Below are 21,284 nucleotides of genomic sequence, written 5' to 3'. Positions count from 1 at the left end.
ATAGCACGCCACAATTTGTTATCTCACTGTGAATCTATAGCCTGTCATGAGAACACTGGCCATGTGACAGTAATTCACTCTGAATGGAACACCAGTCCATCACAACACCAGTCTACACTCATATTCATACCTAGGGGTAATTTAGTGTAGACAATCCACCAATGGCATGTTTTTTACAGTTAGGAGAGCTATATTGCACAACTCCACATAAATAGTAATGCAACCTTAGGATTTTATCTGGGGGGACCTGTAGCTGTGTGGAGGCAACATTAACCACTGTGCCACCAAGCCTCCCTGTTACCTCATATAGTGGCATAATATTCTGGGTATATCCTGAAAAACTCTTTCTACTACTCATGTGTACTGTTATGTGATGGGGAAATGAAAACAGATACTCAATCAAATACGGGCAGTTATAGATTTTAATTTGAAACTGTTACATGCCTTATTACATTGTGAAAAGACATTCAGTTCATCTCATAAAATTGGTGGATTCCAAGAGCTCAAATACTTTAAGTCCATTTAAGATTTCCCGAACATTGTAAATAAGGACGAAAACAAGATCAGAAAATAATCAACAGTAGAGTGAGTTACCACATGGTATAAAACACATTTTGATGTGTTTTATTTCTCTCAGTAAACATCATTTTTCCAACTCTAACAGTTATGTCTGTTTAGAGTTATTGCATGCTTAATGCTTTGGAATGTCCATGATACAAGATTCTCACTTACAGCAGATGTAAACAATTCCCTCATTCCCATCATTCCCTCATCAGCTTCACTTTTGTGAACTTAATAAGAACAACAAAATCGTTGTTACAGACAGTTAATCAGCTCCTGACTAATCAGAGCCTTCACCAGTGGCTGGGGGAGATATGGCAACAATACAATATCTGATGAAAATATTTTATAACACAGCACACATATATTTATACCATCTATATTCTATACCATTTACATGTAGAAATTTATAATAATTTACAGGCAACTTAATTTAGCATTAAACATTCCTCACACTGTGCTTTATCAGTGTTCTATCATGTTTATCCAGAGCACCAAATGAACACTCCATGTTGTCTGTAAGTGCCAGTGACCAGCACCGAATTATGGCTGGTATCTGAAAACCTTCCTAATGACCTGATCTCTGTGGTAAGGGAACCAATCTCTGAAGAGTGAGGCATAGAAGGTGTACCAGGGGTAGAAGGCCTCGCTCTCACGAAGTGCTCCAGCCTTGATGATCTGATACGCAGCCTCATGTGCAGGGTAAGCAGGAATGTCAGTGTAGCCTCTGTATCAAGATACAAAAGATATACAGTGTCTTGCATAAGTATTCACTCCCAGGGAACTTCCACATTTTGAAGTGGGATGACAAAATCAATATACCCTGCAAACATATTTAAAAAGAAAAAATATATATAAATGTAATAAAAAGTATTTACTTCTGTTGCTATGAAACCTAAATTAGTTTGGCACAAGCAGTTGCCATCAGAAGTTACATAATTTACATAACATAAATCCCAAGCTTTGAACCTCCTGCAGAGCTTCATTAATTCCATTATTAAAACATTGAAAGTATATGGCACAACCATGAATCTGCCTAGAAGAGGCTGTCCACCAAAAGCCAGCGACATAGTAGGAAGGCCATTAGTCAGAAGCAACCAAGAGGCCAAGAACAATTCTAAAGGAGCTGAAGATCTCCACAACTCAGAAGGGAAGAGCTGTTAACAGGACTATTAACTATAGTGCAAACACTTCATAAAATTAAGCTTTATGGAAGATTGGTTAGTCATTAGAAATCCTGCATGAAGTTTGTGAAACAAAAAAAACAAAGCATATTTTTCTCAGCAAACATGTGGAAAAAGATTTTCAGATCCAGACTTAAGGCTTTGGACTTGCATAAAACACTACTTTTTTGGTAGAAACCCAACACTGCTCATTACCCTAAGAAAACCATCCCCATAGGGAAGCATTACATTTACATTTACATTTCTGGCATTTGGCAGACACTCTTATCCAGAGCGACATACAAAAGTGCTTTAAGTCACTATCATTGAAAACAATAACACAGGTTCAATAGGTTACAGACTTAGGATACCATTTGCCTAAAATTGGAATTTTTTTTTTTTTTTAAATAAACCATATAACAATACATAAACAGAAAGGTAAGAGCTAGTTTAAGTGCCTCAGGAAAAGGTAGGTCTTAAGACGTTGTTTGAAGACAGTCAGAGACTCTGCTGTACAGACATCTAGGGGAAGTTCATTCCACCACCTTGGTGCCAGAACAGAGAAGAGGCTAGATGAATACCTACCTTTTACCCTGAGAGATGGTGGGACCAGTCGGGCAGTGCTAGTGGATCGGAGGGAGCGAGGAGTAGTGCAAGGAGTAATAAGATCTTTGAGGTAAGATGGTGCTGGTCCATTCTTGGCTTTGTAGGCAAGCATCAGTGTTTTGAATCTGATGCGTGCAGCTACCGGAAGCCATTTGAGGGAACGCAGCAGTGGGGTGGTGTGGGAGAACTTAGGCAGGTTGAATACAAGCCGTGCAGCTGCATTTTGGATCATTTGCAGTGGACGAGTTGCATTCAGAGGAAGACCTGCCAGTAAAGAGTTGCAGTAGTCCAGTCTCGAAATGACCAGAGACTGAACAAGCACTTGAGTAGCCTGTGTGGATAGAAATCGGTCGGATCCTTCTGATGTTGTACAGAAGAAACCGACATGAGTGTGTCACATTGGCAACATGGGAGGAAAAGGACAGTTGACTGTCCATGGTTACCCCAAGGTTGCAAGCAGTGGCTGAAGGGGAGATCATTGAGTTGTCCAGAGATAATGCAAGATCCTTTTCTGGGGATGAATCACCTGGGATGACCAGCAGTTCAGTTTTGCTGGGATTAAGTTTCAGCTGATGAGCTGTCATCCAGGATGAAATGTCTGCCAGACACACTGAGATTCGGGTAGAAGCTGTGGTATCTGAGGGAGGGAAGGAGTCATCAGCATAGCAGTGGTATGAAAAGCCATGTGAGGATATAACTTTGCCAAGAGTGTGAGTGTAGAGGGAGAAAAGGAGAGGACCAAGTACTGAACCGTGTGGGACACCAGTAGAGAGTCTGCATGGGGCAGATGTCAATCCCTTCCATGTTACCTGATATGAGCGACCATCCAGGTAGGAAGCAAACCATTCCCATGCTGTTCCACAAATTCCAAGACTCCTGAGGGTGGACAAGAGAGTCTTGTGGTTAACCGTGTCAAATGTTGCAGTAAGGTCAAGGAGGATGAGGACCGATGACAGCTTGGCTGATCTAGCAGTATGTAGTTTCTCAGTGACTGCCAAAAGGGCAGTCTCTGTAGAATGTGTTGCTTTGAATCCAGACTGGTTGGGATCATGGAGATTATTCTGCAAGAGATAGTCAGACAGCTGATTATAAACAATTCGTTCGAGAATTTTTGAAAGAAAGGAGAGGAGTGATATTGGTCTCTAATTATTAATGTCAGAGGGATCCAAAGTAGGTTTCTTTAGTATAGGGATAACCCTTGCTTGCTGGTGGTGCATGGTGGTGGTATCATTACACATACTCCTATTCAGTCCACCAAATTGATCATTTTTCTAAAACAAAAAGAGCTCACTTGATTTTTTCCATAGCTGACTCCGTGTCAATGAGGCCCAGGGTGCAGATAGTGACAGATACGTTGCTGTGCTTCATAGCCAGCTCATGCTGGAGACTCCCAAAGAAGCCATTCAGGGCAAATTTGGTAGCGGCATACGGTAGACCAAAAGGTAAACACATTTTACCTGCAAGGTTTAACAACATTCAAATGACTGCTTTATCAGAACAGACCTCTGAGTTGGACTTAAAAAGTTCTTTACTTACCATACAAGGAAGAGACAACAATCAGTGATCCATTAGTCTTCTCCAGAACTGGTAAAGCTTTCACAGCCATTTTCACATAACTGTGGAAATTCACCTTCACATGATACAAGTAAAGGGAAAAAATGCAATAAATCTGTCAGCACAAAGCAATGGTTACAAACCATATCATCCATTCATGTACCGCTTATCCTACACAGATTCCCTGGAGCCCATATCCCATGGGACTTTAGTCACAAGGCAAGGGACACCCTGCATAGGAGGGTAAACTAGAGGAAAGCACAGGGATTATCATTTTAGAGCTTTCCCTCCCTGCTATTAAACACCTATCAAAACAGTAAGTTAATATTCTGATAAAGATGTTTAAGAACAGGAAGTTTTGGTTTAAAATTATTTTTAAAATAACTGCATGTCCAAGAGTGTTTTACTTCTTTTAGACCACAAAAATCTGTCAATGACTGCAATTTTTAATTTAATAAAAGAACAGTGTTTTCATTTTAACCTTTTATATTTACATTTACTGTTGTTGGGGGATCAGTAGAGATATTCCCAGGTCAAAGACCTGATCTGTGAGAGATTGTGTAATGTGCACACCCTGACATCGATGAAATAACTGACCACAAGCGATCCAAGCTGTGTACTGTAAAACAGTCAGAGATCAGAAGAGTTGTGTAGAGTGCACTTGGCTTTTTTATGTTGCAGCTCTCCACCACTTTGCCTCACCTGCATGAGCCATTTAACGTGATCCACATCAGCATCCCACATCCCATATGGACTCGGCCCGATGTGATTAAGTACTACGTAGTCCAGCTCGTGAAGCTGCTCTTTAGCAAACTCCACCACCCGCTCTGCATCAGCCATTTCAGCCATGTCCGCTGCAATATACAGAGCTTTCTGAGCTCCCAGATCCAGACACTTCTTTACAACCTGCAATCAGATCAGCAACATGCATATACTGTGTCTTCCAGAATTACTGATAGCATTAAAAAAATGTTCATTTCTAGCTATACAAACTGCCACTTTTTTGTGGCCATAATTTTGTTTAATGATATTATTATATACTGTGCTAGTTTATATTAATGATATAACTATATAATATGCTAGTTTATATTATAGACTTTTATTTTGGGGTATTTTTTCTCCTATCCATTACCTGTTTTGTGAAAGTCAGCAGTGAACTCTGAGCAATTGAATATGTTTGCAATTATTTAAATCATTTCTCAGTCATTAAAATCACAATAATTTGGGCTCAAACATTTCTGAGAAAGTATTCAGTTTAAAATTTCTATTGAGAGAAACATTGTGTTTGAACAGAGAAAATTTTATTCCCCTGTTGTTTAAGTGAAAATTGTCAATGATGTATATTTTGTTTGTGCAATTGTTAAGCTTATTCTTATGAAGGATGCCAATAATTTTGAGTGCACTTTTCTGTCAGATTCTGAAAGATCTTAAAATCATCTCAAATTCAGTTCAATTCAATTCAATTGTATAGTGACATTGTCTGAAAGCAGCTTTACAGAAGTAGAGAAACAGAGACAGATATATATATTTTTAAGTTTAAATAAAAGTTACTATTTCATCCCTATTTTATCCCTAATGAGCAAGACTGTGGCAACAGTGGCAAGGAAAAACTCCCTGAGATGATATGAGGAAGAAACCTTGAGGGGAACCAGGCTAAGAAGGGAACCTATCCTCATTTGGGTGACACTGAACAGTAAATAATATAAAATGGTATAAAATGAGAGTTCCAGGCTCAAAAGTAAATAATATAAATGTAACTAAATAATGTCCTTTCTACAACAGCAACCAAGGACCCTTGAGGAACTATTAGGTCAGTGAAGGTCAAATGAGAAATGTTTTAATATTTCAGTAATATCCCACCCCCACTGACCTCTTTTAATACATGTTCTCTTCTTGCTGTGATGACAATCTGAGCACTCATGCGGGCATAATGGTACGCCACCTGCTCCCCGATGCCAGTGCTCGCACCAGTCACAAGCACCCTCATGCCTTTCAGAGACTCTGAGGAAAGGGAGAGGTGGAAAGAGGGAGGTTTGGAAGCAGGGAACAAAAATGTAGACATTCAGGTTTGTAAAAGTGACTTTCCTTTCCAACCATAGACCTGTGTCATGTCTGAAAGAAAATCAAGAAAATCTTGACAGAAAGCTGAGCAAAACACATTTTACCCTCTTCTGCATGTTAGTGCCTTTAGGGTCATACCATTGACTTGGAATTTTTTTTTAACATTTAAAAACACTTAACATTTAAAAAAAAAAAAAAAAAAAAAAAAAAAAAAATATATATATATATATATATATATATATACATATATATATATTTTTTTTTTTAATGTTAAGTGTTAAGTGTAAATAAATAAATCTTTGTGGTTCCTGAAACAGGAGGACTGTGGGAGAAAAAAACCCCACCCTATTAAAAACCCAATCATTGAATATATATATATATATATATATTTTATATATATATATATATATACCCTATTAAAAACCATATATATATATATATATATATATATATATATATATATATATATGGTTTTTAATAGGGTGGGGTTTTTTTCTCCCACAGTCCTCCTGTTTCAGGAACCACAAAGATTTATTTATTCAACTTTAAGTCATACTGATAAAATAAAGTAATAAAGCTACTAATGTGTGCGGGTTAACTAGGGTTAAATATCGCTGTCACAACATCTGAGTCACAGATGGCACTGAGTCACAACCGGCATGTGTGATTTATACAGAAATGCAGTAAGGTTCTTAAACACCCTGTATTATTTTTCTTGCCAGTTTATATTGCATGGAACAATCAAGTTGTCTGGCTTGTTTTGCAGGAACTAAAATGCAAGGAATATGGTTTAAACACACAATAGAGCACAAACTCACCTTCTCTGAAAGTAGGGCCACTCCACTGGAGCGCAATGAAACTCCCGAATAAAAAGAGTTTAACAGGGAACTTCATTGTGAAGAGCTGTAATAGATGCTTCGTGTGATCTTTTTTTTTTTTAACAGAGCTTAATAACCTCTCTGATTGCACAATCTGCACGCAGGTCAAAGTGTAAACTGACTGCATTGTGCTTAAACACCACCCCATGGAAGCTGGGACTAGCCCAGTCTGATATGTCCAATTGTTTTTTTTATTGTCTTCATTTTTTTTGCAACGTGATTTGCATTATAATTATAATAATTAATAATAGTTATTGTTGGCAAAATATACTTTATACAGTAGTAATATAACTATAACTTCTAGTACTATTATGTATTTTATTGTTATTATTATTATTATTATTATTATTATTATTATTATTAATATATCAGTGTTGCAACCTTTCTATTGGAATACCTTGCGCTTCCTCAGTCCGGAAACTATACTCAGGAAAAAATTGTTCCGCCCTACTGCACACTGAAAAAAAAAGAAAAAGTAAATATGATCGGGAAGAATTAAATGTAATGTATAGTTTTCCTGAACTATATATAAATATCATTTCTGATTAAAATGTGCATTTGTTGCTAAGATGAATTTAGCAAGATTAAATAATGTAGAATCAATTGACAATTGTCAGTATAGTGTATTGTGCAGTGAGTGTGTGGTGTTTTATTCCAGAGCTTTGAAAATATATGATCAAATCATGTCAGTTGCAACACTCTGCAGTCACATGGAACGAATGTACATATCTGAATAAATAAAAAAGCAATAAATAAAATAACAATTCATAAATTATAATGAACCCTTTTTTCTTTAATGCAGAAAAAGCATACAATGTATAAAGTCTCAATGTATAACATGTACTGGACTGTACAATAAAACACACACTACACACAATACACTCCGGTTTATACAGAACTCTCAATAAACTGAGATTTGCACAGGTCTCATAAACACGCAGTTTTTGCACATAACAGTTTTTGCACATCAAATAGGTCTGTAACCTTAAACACTTGTCTTGCACATTACTTGTTTTTCATCTCATTCTCCATATTTATTCCTAAATCTCGGTATTTAGTATTTTTCTGATATATTTTCTTATATTGTTATATTCTGCTATATTTTGTAATATTCTATATTTTGTTATTTGATATATTTATCTATATATCTATCTATCTAAATTTGAACACGGTACACTAAATAAACAAATCCCACTATTTGCACTATCCAATATTTATACTAAATCAAGTATGTAGTAACCATGTTCATTTACTACTACTACTACTACTACTATTATTATTATTATTATTATTATTATTATTGTTGTTGTTGTTGTTGTTGTTGTTGTTTTAAATTATTATTATTAAAATATACAACGAAGAAAATTTACGACAAAATAAAATTTTCATAAAAAACATTATTATTATTATTATTATTATTATTATTATTATTATTATTATTATTATTATTATTAAAGTCGTTACTTTTATCTCCGCCGTGCAAAGTTTTACAAAAAAAAAACTTTATTTAAACATCCGTTTCCGGTTTCTCTAGCGCTGCCCTTCTGCATGGGCTTGTTAACTAGCTGTTGTCACCGAATGTATTTTGTAGTGCCGGATTCCGTCATATAGATTTATTTATACAGATATTTATACACATAGCTGGATCCAGGTTCGGACCGTGTGACGTCATGGCAGCTAGGATTTTGCCAGTAGTCAAGTAAGCTTTTTTGTAAATGACAAGCGGAGGGAGCTAAACACTTAGCCGTGTTGCTAATCAGTAAGAAGTTGGCGACATAATCTACAGGAGTATTTCATACAGACACTGACTGACAGTCGGTCTTCCGTTATGTACTGGAATAAAGTTACATTTTTATGTTGATTAATGTAACCTTGCTGTAAATGATGGCTGTATTCGAATAAGCTTCGTTAGGGGAAGTTCAAGGACGATGTCTGGGAGTTTGTTTATAATGACAGTGTGTATAACAAGGCAAATGTTCTCTTCCTTTACATGAGTTTTTTTTGTTTTTAAATACATCCCACTACTTTCATATTATGTTGCTACACACAAAAGTGTGTACTTTCTTTAGAAAAAGAGTGCATTCTTTTAGTGCATAGTACAAGTAAGTGCAGCAGAAGTCATCTACTTATAGGAGAAGTCACTAAGTTGGCAAGGCTGCCTAAACAAGGTTCCCTTAATGACTGTCATGTTGCATTGAGCTTCACAAGTAAGTAACATCCATTTTTGTTTTTTAAGGTTGGCCACAAAAGTGGGCATTGCTGGAGGGGCAGTGTACGTGGCCTACGATTCAGGACTCCTCAGTGACAGTGCTAAGGGTGCCGAGGCACTGAGCAAAGCTAAAGCAGCCATCCCTCCTGCTGTGGAAGAGTGGTCGAAATACTTTGGTTTGGAGGTAAAGTACACTCGGACATTTAAATGAGCATTTGATTGCGCCTTACTAGAAAACAGCAAAGGATTTTGTTATATTCTTGCCTTTCAGGATCTTTATGACTTTATAGATCAAAAAATCAAAGTCAAATGTAATGTGTAATGGGCAGTGGTAGTTCAAGTGGTTAAGATACTAGGTTTTGACCAGAAGATCGGGGTTCAGGCCCCAGCACCGCCAAGCTGCCACCATTGGTCCCTTAAGCAAGGCCCCTAACCAACCCCTGACCCTGTGCTCTGACCCCAACCCTCAAGGATGGGATATGTGAAGAAAGAATTTCACTGTGCAGTAATGTATATGTGACACATAAAGGCTACTTAACAACTTAAAACTATCCAGTTTGCTTTGTTAATCAGTTTATATTAAAAATGTAATGGATGTGTTGGTAACGGTCAGGTTTTCTGCCAATTTTTTTATTTCAGCTTCCAGCTGCACCCAAAATCGAGTTTTCCCCAGGTGACACATGGAACTTAGGTAAACCCTTATCTGCTCTTCAGCTCTGTGAGATGTGGGTTATGTGGAAATGTTCTACTTTACATCCCAAAAGTCTGACAAACAGTTCATAACTGTTGAATGTTTTATTCTAATTAATTAGCTTAGGAAATACAAGAAAAGAATAAGAAAAAAACCCACGAAAACAGAAATCAGTGTCTCTTGATAACTGTTTGTTGTATGGATGCACACTTTTGGGCTCTGCTATTAACCCTGGAATACAAGTTTGCTGAAATCTGGCTTTCTACATTTTTCATACAGGAGTCCAGAAGTCCATCCATGCTTTATCAGTTGCCCCGAGTGTGCTGTGCGAATACACCAGTCAAGGCATGCAGTATGTTAAGGACCTTGTTAAATGAACACTTGCTTCATGCTTATAGTTGACTGCAGTTATGATTCCTGTGTGTAAGCTGAACACTGTATGTTGCACATAAAAAATCCCACCATGTACCATACTTTAGTCATCTACTTTAAAAGTTAAATTCAAGGGAAAGACTGAAGATCTGGTTAAATTACAATGCAGGTTTGTTTTGTTTTGTTTTGTTTTTTAAATATAAAATACCTGTTTTGAAGGTATTTATGTTAAACAAGTATAGTTTTATGAACAAGGCATAAGGCTATATTGTAATTATATTTATCTTTTCCCTTTACTTCATCAGACCAGCTGGTAACTAGACCATTAGACCAGCTAATGTAACTGTAAATGTTAAATGTTAAATTAGTTGACTGTAAAATAAACCCTGAACTTATTTGTTGTTGTTTTTTTGTGTGTGCATGTTAATACTATAATCTAAGATAAGATATAAGTGATAATATATACATATACATACATATATCTTAGATTATGTTATCACTTATATCTTGTCTTAGATTATTTATCCTTTGGCTGGAGCTGAATACATCTTTCAAATATCTGTGTATTATGTTGGCCTCGCTGTGAAAACCCCTTTTTGGTTCTACCTTTGTTTTTAATAGTGCTGAGGGACATTCAATTCAATTTCGATTCAGTTTTTAAGTTTAAAGAGCACCATGTACTGCGGTGGTGTTGAACAGGACGTGCTGCATTAAGCTAGAAACAAAACCACAGACACTGTTATCTCATTAAGGAAAACCTTAGAGATTGATTTCATCATCTTGTTGACTTGTTCATCATCTCAGACGCAAGATCTGATCTGTATCTTTCATGTGTCCTGTAACTGTATTCATGGTCATGATGAATACATCTTTCAAATATCTATGACATGTAATGCTGGACAAAGCTAGCTACTCCTTTGACTGGAGCTGAGTGACAGGATGTAGTAAGCAGAATGGGATGATATGCAAGAAAATGTAGTTGGGTTACAGGATTGTTGTGGGTTTTATTTATTTATTTTTTTTATAATATATACTAACACTAGGATTTAAGAAAGACTCCAGAAACCTGTCTCTTGTTCTGCCTCTTTATTCTAATTTATGGATTACAATTTAAGGTAATGATTAAATGACACCAAGTTAAGCAACCCATGAAAAAGAAATACACCTTAACGATCTGCTTCGATCACTTTCTTAATCCAGTCAACATAAGGTGAAATCTCAGTGTAGACATTAGGCACATCTGGATACTCGCAATAATTATCATAATTGAAAGACACAATGCCCACTGCCACACCATTACACACCAGAGGTCCGCCAGAATCACCCTGTCAAAACAGGACACATTTTGCCAGTTCATTATTCAAGAAATATATAAAGCAAACATATACACGTAATGTCTGCCCACTTTAAAAGGAACACTTGCACATTCATGCAGTTATTTAAGTCAGCAAATCATGCACATACAGCAAATCATGCACATACAGGGCAAGAGCTCTGGTTAACATTCATATTAAACAGGATGAAGTAAAAATGAAGTGATGAATGGGAACTCTGTAATAGATTGGTTGGTTTGAGTATTTCAGAAATTGCTGCTCTGGCATTTCCACACACAACAGTCTCTAGAGTGTTGCATGAATGGACACTGGCTCATCAAAACTGCACAGTTTCTGTGTAAACTCTAGAGACTGTTGTGAGTGAAATACCCAGGAGATCAACAGTTTCTGAAATACTTAAACTGGTCAAACAGGATAATTGGTTGGCACCATCAACCATGCCATGATTATAATAATAGAGATGGCACTTTTCTCCATTCTGATGCTTGATGTGAACAATAATTGAAGCACTTGACATGTAACTGCATGATATTATGCATTGTGTTGTTGATACATGATTGTCTGATGGGGTAACTGCAAACATGAGCAGGGAATTTATCTCTATCTTCATACCTGGCATGCTCCACTTTTGGATTTGTAGCCTCCTGCACACAGAATGTTATCTGGGAGACGTGTGCGCACTTTAGCCCATTCCTCCTTACAAACTGTGATATTAATGATGGACACATCAGCCTCCATGAGGTCATAGATTGGGGACTCAAAGCGTTGTTGTTTTTTAGTTTCTCCCCATCCTGCAACCTGGCACTTTGTATTGGTATCCAGTTGAGGGTTTTTTGAGATTTTGATGCTCTTCACGTGTTTATCATTCAGCTTGACTTCTTCTAAAAGCTGTTTTTTTGCGAGAGAAACTATGTGTTATATAAGCAATAAAACATAGAGCTTGCTGTTATAGGACATTAATTAGCAGTGGTGTATGCTGAGTTGAATATTTTTGCAAATTTATCTTGTGAGACATCTATAGAACTAAGTTTGTTTAAAGAGCACCATGTACTGCAATAGTGTTGAACAGGATGTGCTACATTAAGCAAAAAACAAAACCACAGACACTGTTATCTCATTAAGGAAAACCTTAGAGACTGATTTCATCATCTTGTTGACTTGTTCATCATCTCAGACACGAGATCTGATCTGTATCTTTCATGTGTCCTATAAATGTATTCATAGTCATGTTGAATACGTCTTTCAAATACCTATGACACGTAATGCTGGACAAAGCTAGCTACTCCTTTGACTGAGCTGAGTGACAGAATGTAGTAAGCAGAATGGGATAATATGAAAGTAAATTTAGTTGGGTTACAGGATGGTTGGAAAATTTCTTGCCAGCATGGGATACCTGGCCATACTTACACTATCACTCCACTTGTCTGTGATCATTAGTTAAAATTCCAATTCTAGCAATAGTTTGTTATACTGAAAATCCATTACCATATTTACTACAGGATGTCAGTCAGGATTCTATATTATAAAAACACTGAATACAGAAGGATTTATCCGTACCTTCAGGAGCATGATGTCAGACCCGGCAACAGGATATCCGTCGTATGATGGATGGATGTACACAATTTGCACTAAGTATCTTCTCAGATTATTCATTTCCGAATCAATGTTGTGACTCCCAAGCACCACACTAAGGTATTGACTGTTTGTACTGTATATAAGACAGGACAAATATTACATTGAAACATATAAACCCACACATTTCTGCTTATAAAGAAATGCAAACCATGAGTAGCCTACCTAAAGTAACAGTGGGCAGCAGTGAGCACATAGCTGGGGTTTATAAGGAATCCTCCACATGTGTGCACGTGTTTATACTGCACAGATGCCATGAACTGGAACGAGTTCTCCTTGGCTTTTTGGCCATTGATGATGTCCTCTCCATGTGTGCCTGGAAGAAATTTTATAAAAAAAAAAAAAATTAAAAAAAAGAAGTTTTTTTGGTAAGATTCAGTTTAACTTGATTCAGTTGTGAGTTTCAATGACTCTAAAAAGTGAAGAGGAGTAGATTAAATTGTTATTAAATCACAACACCAATATCTGAATTTCACGATATCTGAATTTTAAGAATTAATTTTAAGATACAAGTAATCAACATCAAGATTTTGAAACAAATGTCTAGTGACACTATTATGTACAAGAATCTGCAGTATTCTTCATTATTATTCAGAAGTGAGCACTTACCATGAAAAGTGAGGATGGTGAAAGCTGCAGCAAGCAGCAGGATATGCAACGTCTTCATCATGCCCCTGAGTCAAAGACTCACACCTCTTTTATAGCTGCATTTCATGACTTGCATTAAGCTAGAAACAAAACCACAGACACTGTTATCTCATTAAGGAAAACCTTAGAGATTGATTTCATCATCTTGTTGACTTGTTCATCATCTCAGACACGAGATCTGATCTGTATCTTTCATGTGTGGATGTAGTAAGCAGAATGGGATGATATGCAAGAAAATGTAGTTTGGTTACAGGATTGTTTTTTTTTTTTGGTTAGGATATCTTTCGCCAGCATGGCATACCTGGATACACTATCACTCCACTTGTCTGTGATCAGTTTAAATTCCATTTCTAGGATGTAATAACATTTCCATTGTAAAAAAGGTTCTATAGACTTTAAAAATATCCTTCATGGCACTACAAAAAGAGGGTTTTTTTACGAACATTTACTGAAATGTTCTTTAGTGAACCAAAAAATGTTCTTCATTGGCATCGCTGCAAAAACCCCTTTTTGGTTCTACCTTTGTTTTTAAGAGTGCTGGGGGGGCATGATTCAATTTTTAGGTTTAAAACCACCATGTACTGCAATGGTGTTGAACAGGACGTGCTGCATTAAGCTAGAAACAAAACCACAGACACTGTTATCTCATTATGGAAAACCTTAGAGACTGATTTGTCATGGACTGCTGGACAGTTTCCTGCCTGAACACCAGAGGGCAGTCTGACAGGGTTTGTTTATACCTGTGCTATGTGTCTTTGTTTATGTTTTGTGTTCTCTTTCAAACATTCATTCGGTACCTCACTATGGGAATCGCCTCGGGCGTGACCGATCCTGGAAGCACCAATTGACAGACCAATCACGAAAGTGATGCAGGAGTCCCATCTCCCTCATATATATCGCTGCCAGTGGTCCCTACCTCATTCTCGTTCTCTTCCCCGTGAAGATCCTATAGTGAAGCTATCCTCAGCAGATCCTCGTAAGGGGTGGCCGCTAAACTGTTCAAAGACGAGCCGTCATTTTTAGATACATCGCCAGGAGGAGGAAGATGATGAGGCGATTGCTCACCTTTTAGAGGAAGATTTGGAGGAAGATGAGGAGGATGCTATCCTCCCTCCTAATCTTTCCTCTAGGCCTGGCAGTGCCATGGATGCGTCCCCCTCCCCCATGCCAGGGGAGCTGGACCTCATTGAAATGTGTCGGAGAGCAGCTGCTAAACTCTCTGTCGACTGGCCCTCTCAGCAAGAAGGCCAAGGGGCAGAGAGGGATTTATATGATGGGAAGAGGTTGCCATCATGAACTTTCCCAGTCAAGCAGCTGATTCCAGCCGTCCCAGCATGCGTGGCAGAGATGCAGCGCTTCTGGGACAAACCCTTTTCACACAGGGTGCCTGTTAAAGGTTTCTCTAGGCTGGATGTCTACAATATGCAGGAGTTGGGGATGTCCAACCTCCCCCCAGTCGAATTATCGGTGGCAAGTCACCTCCATCCTAATCGGTGGGCAACCCTATCCTCCTCCTCTCCTTCACTACTGGGACGGACAGAGAGACTGTCTGCTTCTCTTTTTCAAAAAATTTACCGCTCCTCTGCCCTGGCTGCCAGAGCCCTCTTTACTTACAGCATATCAGGCTGAGCTTATGGAGGAGATGGGGTGGCAGATTGATGCTGGGTCGCCTGACACAGCATTATGGGAAGAAATCTGCGTCATTGCAGATCTCAATCTGCGCTCCTCTAGGGGAGCAGTCCAAAGCTGCGGCTGCAGCATGGGCTTAGCCGTGGTGGGGGAAAGAGCCCTGTGGTTGGGATTGACAGGTTTGTCAGAAAGGGAGAAGGCAGACTTCCTTGATGCCCCTGTGGAGCCGAAAGCCCTTTTTGGGGCTGCAGTGACGAATATGCGTCAGCAGTGCGACCTGCGCAAGAAGGATGGGGAAGCTTTTGAAACTTGCCTCCCCAGGAAGCCTGCTGCTTGACCTTCCCAGCCCATGCGTCCAGGGTTTTCCTCTACTTCAAAGGGGGGAAATCCAGGGTACAGAAACCCTAGGCGCCCCCTCCACCTCAGCAGTCAATGCAGATGGAGGTTCACCCAAAACAGCCCCAGCCGAGAGGTAAGGCCTCGTTTGCGGCTGCAGCGGCTAAGCACCGCCCAGTTAACCCTCAAGGGGGAAAAAAGAGGCGAGCAACCTAACCTGTGGTCTAATGGTGGATCCGGAGAGGGGCTACAGCACTCACAGAGTCTCTGTAGCACCCCTCTACACATCACAGGAGTCTTGCTCCCCCCACTAGCAAAGAAGCGTCGGGGTGTGACTCAGGACAGATGTTTAACAGGGGAAAGTTGTCTTGTGGGAGAGTTGGCACCAGTTCATCCAGTGCCCCACAAGTTGTTCCTCCCCTCTCCACCTGTGGGGTTATGCAAGAGAGAGGACGAGGGTTTACAAAAATGTTTTCATGTGAAAGAAATAAAGATGTTCCCTGTGCATCCAGGCAGTGGGCCAAGGGCACAGAAGTGTGTGAAAATAAAAACAAAAATACACACAAAAACACCCAAATCAGAGCTGCAAACCCCAGCTCTGCTGCTGGATGGTGCCGTTGCGCTATCAGTGGGCAAGAGCTGCAGCAGTCCGCTCGCTGCTCACGTGGAGAGTTGGCGCACATGCGCAGTACACCCTTGGGTTTTATCCACGATAAAACGGGGTTATCATCTGCAGTTTGCTGTAAAACCTCCACTCTTCAACAGTGTGTTAATGTCAGCAGCAGAAGGGGAGTCAGCTCAGATTTTAGAGGAAGAAATAACCTCTTTAATGAGCAAAAGAGCAATTTGGGTTGTGCCGTGGGAGGACAGCCAACACGGTTTTTACTCCCAGGACTTTGTCATTCCCAAGAGAGGGGGGGTCTCCGTCCCATTCTGGATTTGTGGAACCTCAACAAACACCTCAGGAAGTACAAGTTCACAATGCTCATAGTGAAAACATTATACAATGTTATTCGTCCCGGAGACTGGTTTACTTCAGTGGATTTGAAGGACGCTTACTTTCACATAAGTATCTACCTGGCACACAGAAAATTCCTCAGGTTTGCCTACCAGGGCACAGCCTACGAATTTTTGACAGTTCCGTTCGGGCTGTCATTAGCCCCAAGAGTGTTCACCAAGTGTGTCGAAGCGGCTCTGTCACCGCTGAGAATGGCGGGTCTGAGAGTGGCAGCTTATTTGGATGATCTCCTCATCTGTGCTCTGTCATGGCGGCATGCGGAGATAGATACGAATCAGCTCGTGTCTCATTTCAAGGGCTTAGGCTTCAAAATAAACAAGACAAAAAGCTGCTTAGTGCCCACTCAGGAAATAATTTACCTGGGTCTCAGACTGAACTCAGACCTGTATCAAGCTTTTCTATCAGAAGAGTGGATCAGGTCAATTCGTGGATGTCTTTCCCTTTTTCAGAAAGGAAAAAAGGTCCAGTTCAGACTGTGTTTACGTCTTCTAGGGCTGATGGCCTCGGCAGTGTCTGTCATCCCACTGGGACTGCTGCGAATGAGAGAGTTTCAGTACCGGGTAGCGGCACAGCGCTTATATCCGAAGCACCACCTCAACCGCAAAGTGATAGTGTCATCACTCTGCATGTGCGCTCTCCATCACTGGAGAGGTCGTGCTTTTCTCGAGTCAGGGACATCGCTGGGGGCAATTTCTCTGAGGAAAGTAATAACGACGGTTGCGTCGCTTACTGGTTGGGGTGCTGTGTGCGAGGGCAGAATAGCGAAAGGGAAATGGCCCGTCTCGCTACAGAATGCTCACATAAACTTCCTGGAACTGTTAACAGTGTTTCTAGCATTGAAACATTTTGTGCAGTTCCTACGGAATCACCACGTTCTGGTAAGATCAGACAACACAACGGCAGTGGCATATATAAATCACCAGGGAGGCACGCACTCTCCTCAGCTCCACAGTCTGGCACAATGACTGATGGTGTGGGGCATGAAGCATTTTTATTCATTACGGGCGGCTCATGTCCCGGGGATAATGAACACGGGGTCGGATCTCCTGTCCAGAGGGACTCCTCTGTATGGAGAATGGAGGCTCCACCCTCAGGTAGTGGACCAGTTGTGGAAGAGGTTCGGCTGAGCTGCCGTAGATTTCTTCGCCTCGCAAGGAAATACTCACCGCCCTCTATTCTTCTCTCTGGCGAGAGACAGTGCACCTATGGGTGTGGATGCTCTGGCGCACCCGTGGCCAAACGTGCTGCTTTACGTGTTTCCTCCACTGAGTCTGATCGTACCAAAAGAGTAAGAGAAGGCAGTCACTCAGTAATACTGATTGCTCCGAACTGGCCAGGGAAATTGTGGCTGACAGAGATAATCCAACTCCTGTGCAGTCGACCCTGGCCTCTCCCGGTGCGCAAAGACCTCCTTTCACAGGCACGCGGGGAGATTTTTCACCCGGCCCCGGACAAAGTGGCTCTTTGGGCCTGGCCCATGAGAGGTTGAATTTAAGTCTTACGGGTTTGCCTCCGAGGGTGATTGAGACGATTCAAAACGCAAGAGCGGCCTCGACGTGCTCCGCATATGACAGGAAGTGGACTGTGTTTGACCTATGGTGCGCGCAAAAGCAAATTGTTCAGTGGCAGAGGTGCTATGGTTTCTGCAAGAACTGTTAGATAAGGGCAGAGCCTTTTCGACCATTAAGGTTTATCTTGCTGCAATTTCTGCATGCCATGTGGGGATTTACAGAATTTCTATGGGTAAACACCCGCTTGTATGAAGGTTTATGAGAGGTGCGCGGCATCTGAGCAGGGTTTCAAAGCCGCTGATTCTGCCGTGGGATCTGTCCGTAGTCCTTAATGCACTCTCTAAGCCCCCTTTTGAGCCGACAGATAATGTTAATTTAAAGCTCCTTTCACTAAAGTTCGCTTTATTATTGGCTCTTTCAACCGCGAAACGGGTTAGTGAACTGCATGTGTTGTCGGTTCATGACTCCTGTATGTGGTTTGCTATGGATTTCTCGTGAGTAACTCTCAAGACTAATCCAGCTTTTGTGCCTAAGGTGAGCGAGTCAGCTCTCGCCTCTAGACAGGTGGTTTTACTGTCTTTTCATCTGCTGCCTTTTTCCTCATCAGAGGAGGAGTGGCTTCATTGTCTGTGCCCTGTCCGTGCATTGCGTCACTATGTTCAAGATTTCAAGATTCAAGATTCAAGAAGCTTTATTGTCATTTCAACCACATATAGCTGACGCAGTACATAGTGAAATGAAACAACGTTTCTCCAGGACCTGGTGCTACAGAAACATACAACAACAAAGAGTTCAACATAAAAACAACACCACAGAGCTAGGACAGAAGATTGTCATTAGCCACGTAAAGTGCACAGTGTGCAGCTAGGTGCAAACAGCATAGACAAGACAGTGCAAAAGACAATAAATACAAGAAAGACAACACAAAAGAACACAGGACACTTAGCACTGAAAAGAAAGAAAAGAACGTGTACTGGAATGTAAGTGAAATAAGATAAGATAAAGTGAAATGATATAAAAAAAAAAAAAGTATTGTGCAAAAAAAATTGTGCAAAAATACACAGCAGCGGTTGAGGTAGTGCAAATAGAATAAACATAAATATAACTATAGCAGCGGATGACAGGTTGAGGTAGTGCAATAGGTATGAACAATATAAATTGTGTGTGCGTGTTCACACAGTCAAGAGAGAGTATGTGTGTATCTGTGTGTGAGAGATACAGAGAGTTGATATACAGTTCAGTCCTGAGTGAGAGTGTGTGTGTGAGAGAGTGTAGAACAGTTCATTCCAGGGTGTTCAGGAGCCTGATGGCTTGAGGAAAGAAACTGTTACACAGTCTGGTTGTGAGGGCCCGAATGCTCCGGTACCTCTTTCCAGATGGCAGGAGGGTGAAGAGTGTGTGTGAGGAGTGTGTGGGGTCAGCCACAATGCTGTTGACTTTGCGGATGCAGCGTGCGGTGTAAATGTCCGTGATAGAGGGGAGAGAGACTCTGATGATCTTTTCAGCTGTCCTCACTATCCGCTGAAGGGTCTTGCGATCCGAGATGGTGCAGTTCCCAAACCAGGCAGTGATGCAGCTGCTCAGGACGCTCTCGATGGTCCCTCTGTAGAACACAGTCAGGATGGGGGAAGGGAGATGGGCTTTCCTCAGCCTCCTCAGGAAGTAGAGGCGCTGCTGGGCTTTCTTGGTGATGGAGCTGGTGTTGAGTGACCAGGTGAAGTTCTCCGCCAGATGGACACCAAGGAATTTGGTGCTCTTGATGATCTCCACCGAGGATCCGTCGATGGACAGCGGAGAGTGGTCACTCTGTGCTCTCCTGAAGTCAACAACCATCTCTTTGGTCTTGTCAACGTTTAGGGAGAGGTTGTTGGCTCTGCACCAGGCTGTTAGATGTTGCACCTCCTCTCTGTATGCTGACTCATCGTTCTTGCTGATGAGACCCACCACGGTCGTGTCATCAGCGAACTTGACGATGTGGTTGGAGCTGTGCATTGCTGCACAGTCGTGAGTCAGCAGAGTGAACAGCAATGGACTGAGCACACAGCCCTGAGGAGCTCCAGTGTTCAGTGTGGTGGTGCTGGAGATACTGCTCCCGATCCGGACTGACTGAGGCCTCCCAGTCAGGAAATCCAGGATCCAGTTGCAGAGAGAGGTGTTCAGGCCCAGGAAACTCAGCTTCTCAATCAGCTGCTGAGGGATAATTGTGTTGAATGCTGAACTGAAATCTATGAACAGCATTCGAACGTAGGAGTCCTTACAGTCCAGGTGTGTGAGGGCCAGATGGAGGGTTGTGGTGATGGCGTCGTCCGTGGAGCGGTTAGGACGATACACAAACTGCAAGGGGTCCAGCGAGGGTGGTAGCTGTAACTTGATGTGCCTCATGACGAGCCTCTCGAAGCATTTCATCACGATTGGTGTGAGTGCGACGGGACGGTAGTCATTGAGGCAGGAAACTGTAGACTTCTTTGGCACAGGGATGATGGTCGTTGTCTTGAGGCACGTAGGGATGATGGAGCTGCTCAGCGAGATGTTGAAGATGTCAGTGAAGACATCTGCTAGCTGCTATGTGCTATGTGGACAGGACGAAGGGACTAAGAAGGAGTAATCAGTTATTTGTCTCATGGGCTGATTCTCATAGGGGTAAACCTATCTCCTCTCAGCGCCTGTCCCACTTGGTGGTGGAAGCTATTATATTGGGCTAGAATAGCATGGGTCTTAGTCCTCCAGAAGGGCTGAGGGCTCATTCTACCAGAGGTATGGCTACCTCATGGGCACTGTTTAGGGGTGTTACAGAGCCGTCGCTGGCTCATTCTGTCCTAAGTGTGTAAAAAAAAAAGAGCAAACTCGCAGAGGAGTGATACCCTACGTTTCTGTTCCATTCTGGGAATAAGGGAGGCTTTGTGTTTGTTATCATGCATCATGAGTTGGTTGACAGGCCTGCTTCGGACAGCATATCTGCAATACGGGAGTGGTCTATATCCCATAGTGAGATACCGAATGAATGTTTGAAAGAGAACTTTAGGTTACTTACGTAACCCCGGTTCTCTGATAACAAGAGTGAGGTATCTCACCACACTTCCC

The 21,284-nt window shown here is 40.9% G+C and overlaps 3 protein-coding genes and 1 pseudogene across 4 annotated transcripts; 2 read left to right on the top strand and 2 right to left on the bottom strand.

Annotated features, from left to right (window-relative positions):
* Positions 1 to 208: 208 nt before the first annotated feature.
* On the bottom strand, positions 209 to 6,911 carry LOC131360241 (hydroxysteroid 11-beta-dehydrogenase 1-like protein). Of its 2 annotated transcripts, XM_058400480.1 has the most exons (7): positions 6,764 to 6,911; positions 5,755 to 5,885; positions 4,587 to 4,790; positions 3,867 to 3,960; positions 3,622 to 3,787; positions 3,140 to 3,391; positions 209 to 1,288 (listed from the first exon to the last, which is right to left on the bottom strand). In XM_058400480.1, the coding sequence occupies exons 1-7, from the start codon at positions 6,837 to 6,839 to the stop codon at positions 1,105 to 1,107; spliced, it is 1,107 nt and encodes a 368-aa protein (XP_058256463.1). In that variant the 5' UTR covers positions 6,840 to 6,911; the 3' UTR covers positions 209 to 1,104. The 2 variants fall into 2 exon arrangements, with proteins under 2 accessions (XP_058256463.1, XP_058256464.1); XM_058400481.1 differs by lacking the exon at positions 3,140 to 3,391 and having other exon boundaries at positions 6,764 to 6,910.
* Positions 6,912 to 8,346: 1,435 nt separating this feature from the next.
* On the top strand, positions 8,347 to 10,490 carry micos13 (mitochondrial contact site and cristae organizing system subunit 13). The gene is made up of 4 exons (XM_058400177.1): positions 8,347 to 8,522; positions 9,060 to 9,216; positions 9,672 to 9,723; positions 10,003 to 10,490. The coding sequence occupies exons 1-4, from the start codon at positions 8,494 to 8,496 to the stop codon at positions 10,098 to 10,100; spliced, it is 336 nt and encodes a 111-aa protein (XP_058256160.1). The 5' UTR covers positions 8,347 to 8,493; the 3' UTR covers positions 10,101 to 10,490.
* A 676-nt stretch (positions 10,491 to 11,166) lies between these two features.
* On the bottom strand, positions 11,167 to 13,758 carry LOC131360094 (granzyme K-like). Its single transcript, XM_058400176.1, has 5 exons — positions 13,671 to 13,758; positions 13,227 to 13,377; positions 12,987 to 13,137; positions 12,042 to 12,317; positions 11,167 to 11,420 (listed from the first exon to the last, which is right to left on the bottom strand). Exons 1-5 carry the CDS (start codon positions 13,729 to 13,731, stop codon positions 11,262 to 11,264), a joined length of 798 nt encoding a protein of 265 aa, XP_058256159.1. The 5' UTR covers positions 13,732 to 13,758; the 3' UTR covers positions 11,167 to 11,261.
* A 1,645-nt stretch (positions 13,759 to 15,403) lies between these two features.
* Positions 15,404 to 19,785, top strand: LOC131360258 (uncharacterized; annotated as a pseudogene).
* The last annotated feature ends 1,499 nt before the right edge of the window (positions 19,786 to 21,284 follow it).

This window comes from Hemibagrus wyckioides, linkage group LG10 (assembly GCF_019097595.1).
Source record: "Hemibagrus wyckioides isolate EC202008001 linkage group LG10, SWU_Hwy_1.0, whole genome shotgun sequence".
NCBI classification, from domain to species: Eukaryota; Metazoa; Chordata; class Actinopteri; order Siluriformes; family Bagridae; genus Hemibagrus; species Hemibagrus wyckioides.
Note: the sequence above shows the minus strand (reverse complement) of the source record. Positions and strands in the feature narration are given on the sequence as shown.

Bases quoted from the DNA above. Each gene is read 5' to 3' on its own strand.
- LOC131360241 (XM_058400480.1), bottom strand. From the start codon at position 6,839: ATGAAGTTCCCTGTTAAACTCTTTTTATTCGGGAGTTTCATTGCGCTC. The intron at 5,886-6,763 runs GTGAGTTTGTGC...CCCTTTCCTCAG, and splicing joins TGGCCCTACTTTCAGAGAAG to AGTCTCTGAAAGGCATGAGG. The intron at 3,961-4,586 runs GTGAGGCAAAGT...TATCATGTGAAG, and splicing joins ACGTTAAATGGCTCATGCAG to GTGAATTTCCACAGTTATGT.
- micos13 (XM_058400177.1), top strand. From the start codon at position 8,494: ATGGCAGCTAGGATTTTGCCAGTAGTCAA. The intron at 8,523-9,059 runs GTAAGCTTTTTT...TTGTTTTTTAAG, and splicing joins AGGATTTTGCCAGTAGTCAA to GTTGGCCACAAAAGTGGGCA. The intron at 9,724-10,002 runs GTAAACCCTTAT...TTTTTCATACAG, and splicing joins AGGTGACACATGGAACTTAG to GAGTCCAGAAGTCCATCCAT.
- LOC131360094 (XM_058400176.1), bottom strand. From the start codon at position 13,731: ATGATGAAGACGTTGCATATCCTGCTGCTTGCTGCAGCTTTCACCATC. The intron at 13,378-13,670 runs GTAAGTGCTCAC...AATTTCTTCCAG, and splicing joins CACCATCCTCACTTTTCATG to GCACACATGGAGAGGACATC. The intron at 11,421-12,041 runs GTATGAAGATAG...CTGTTTTGACAG, and splicing joins CCAAAAGTGGAGCATGCCAG to GGTGATTCTGGCGGACCTCT.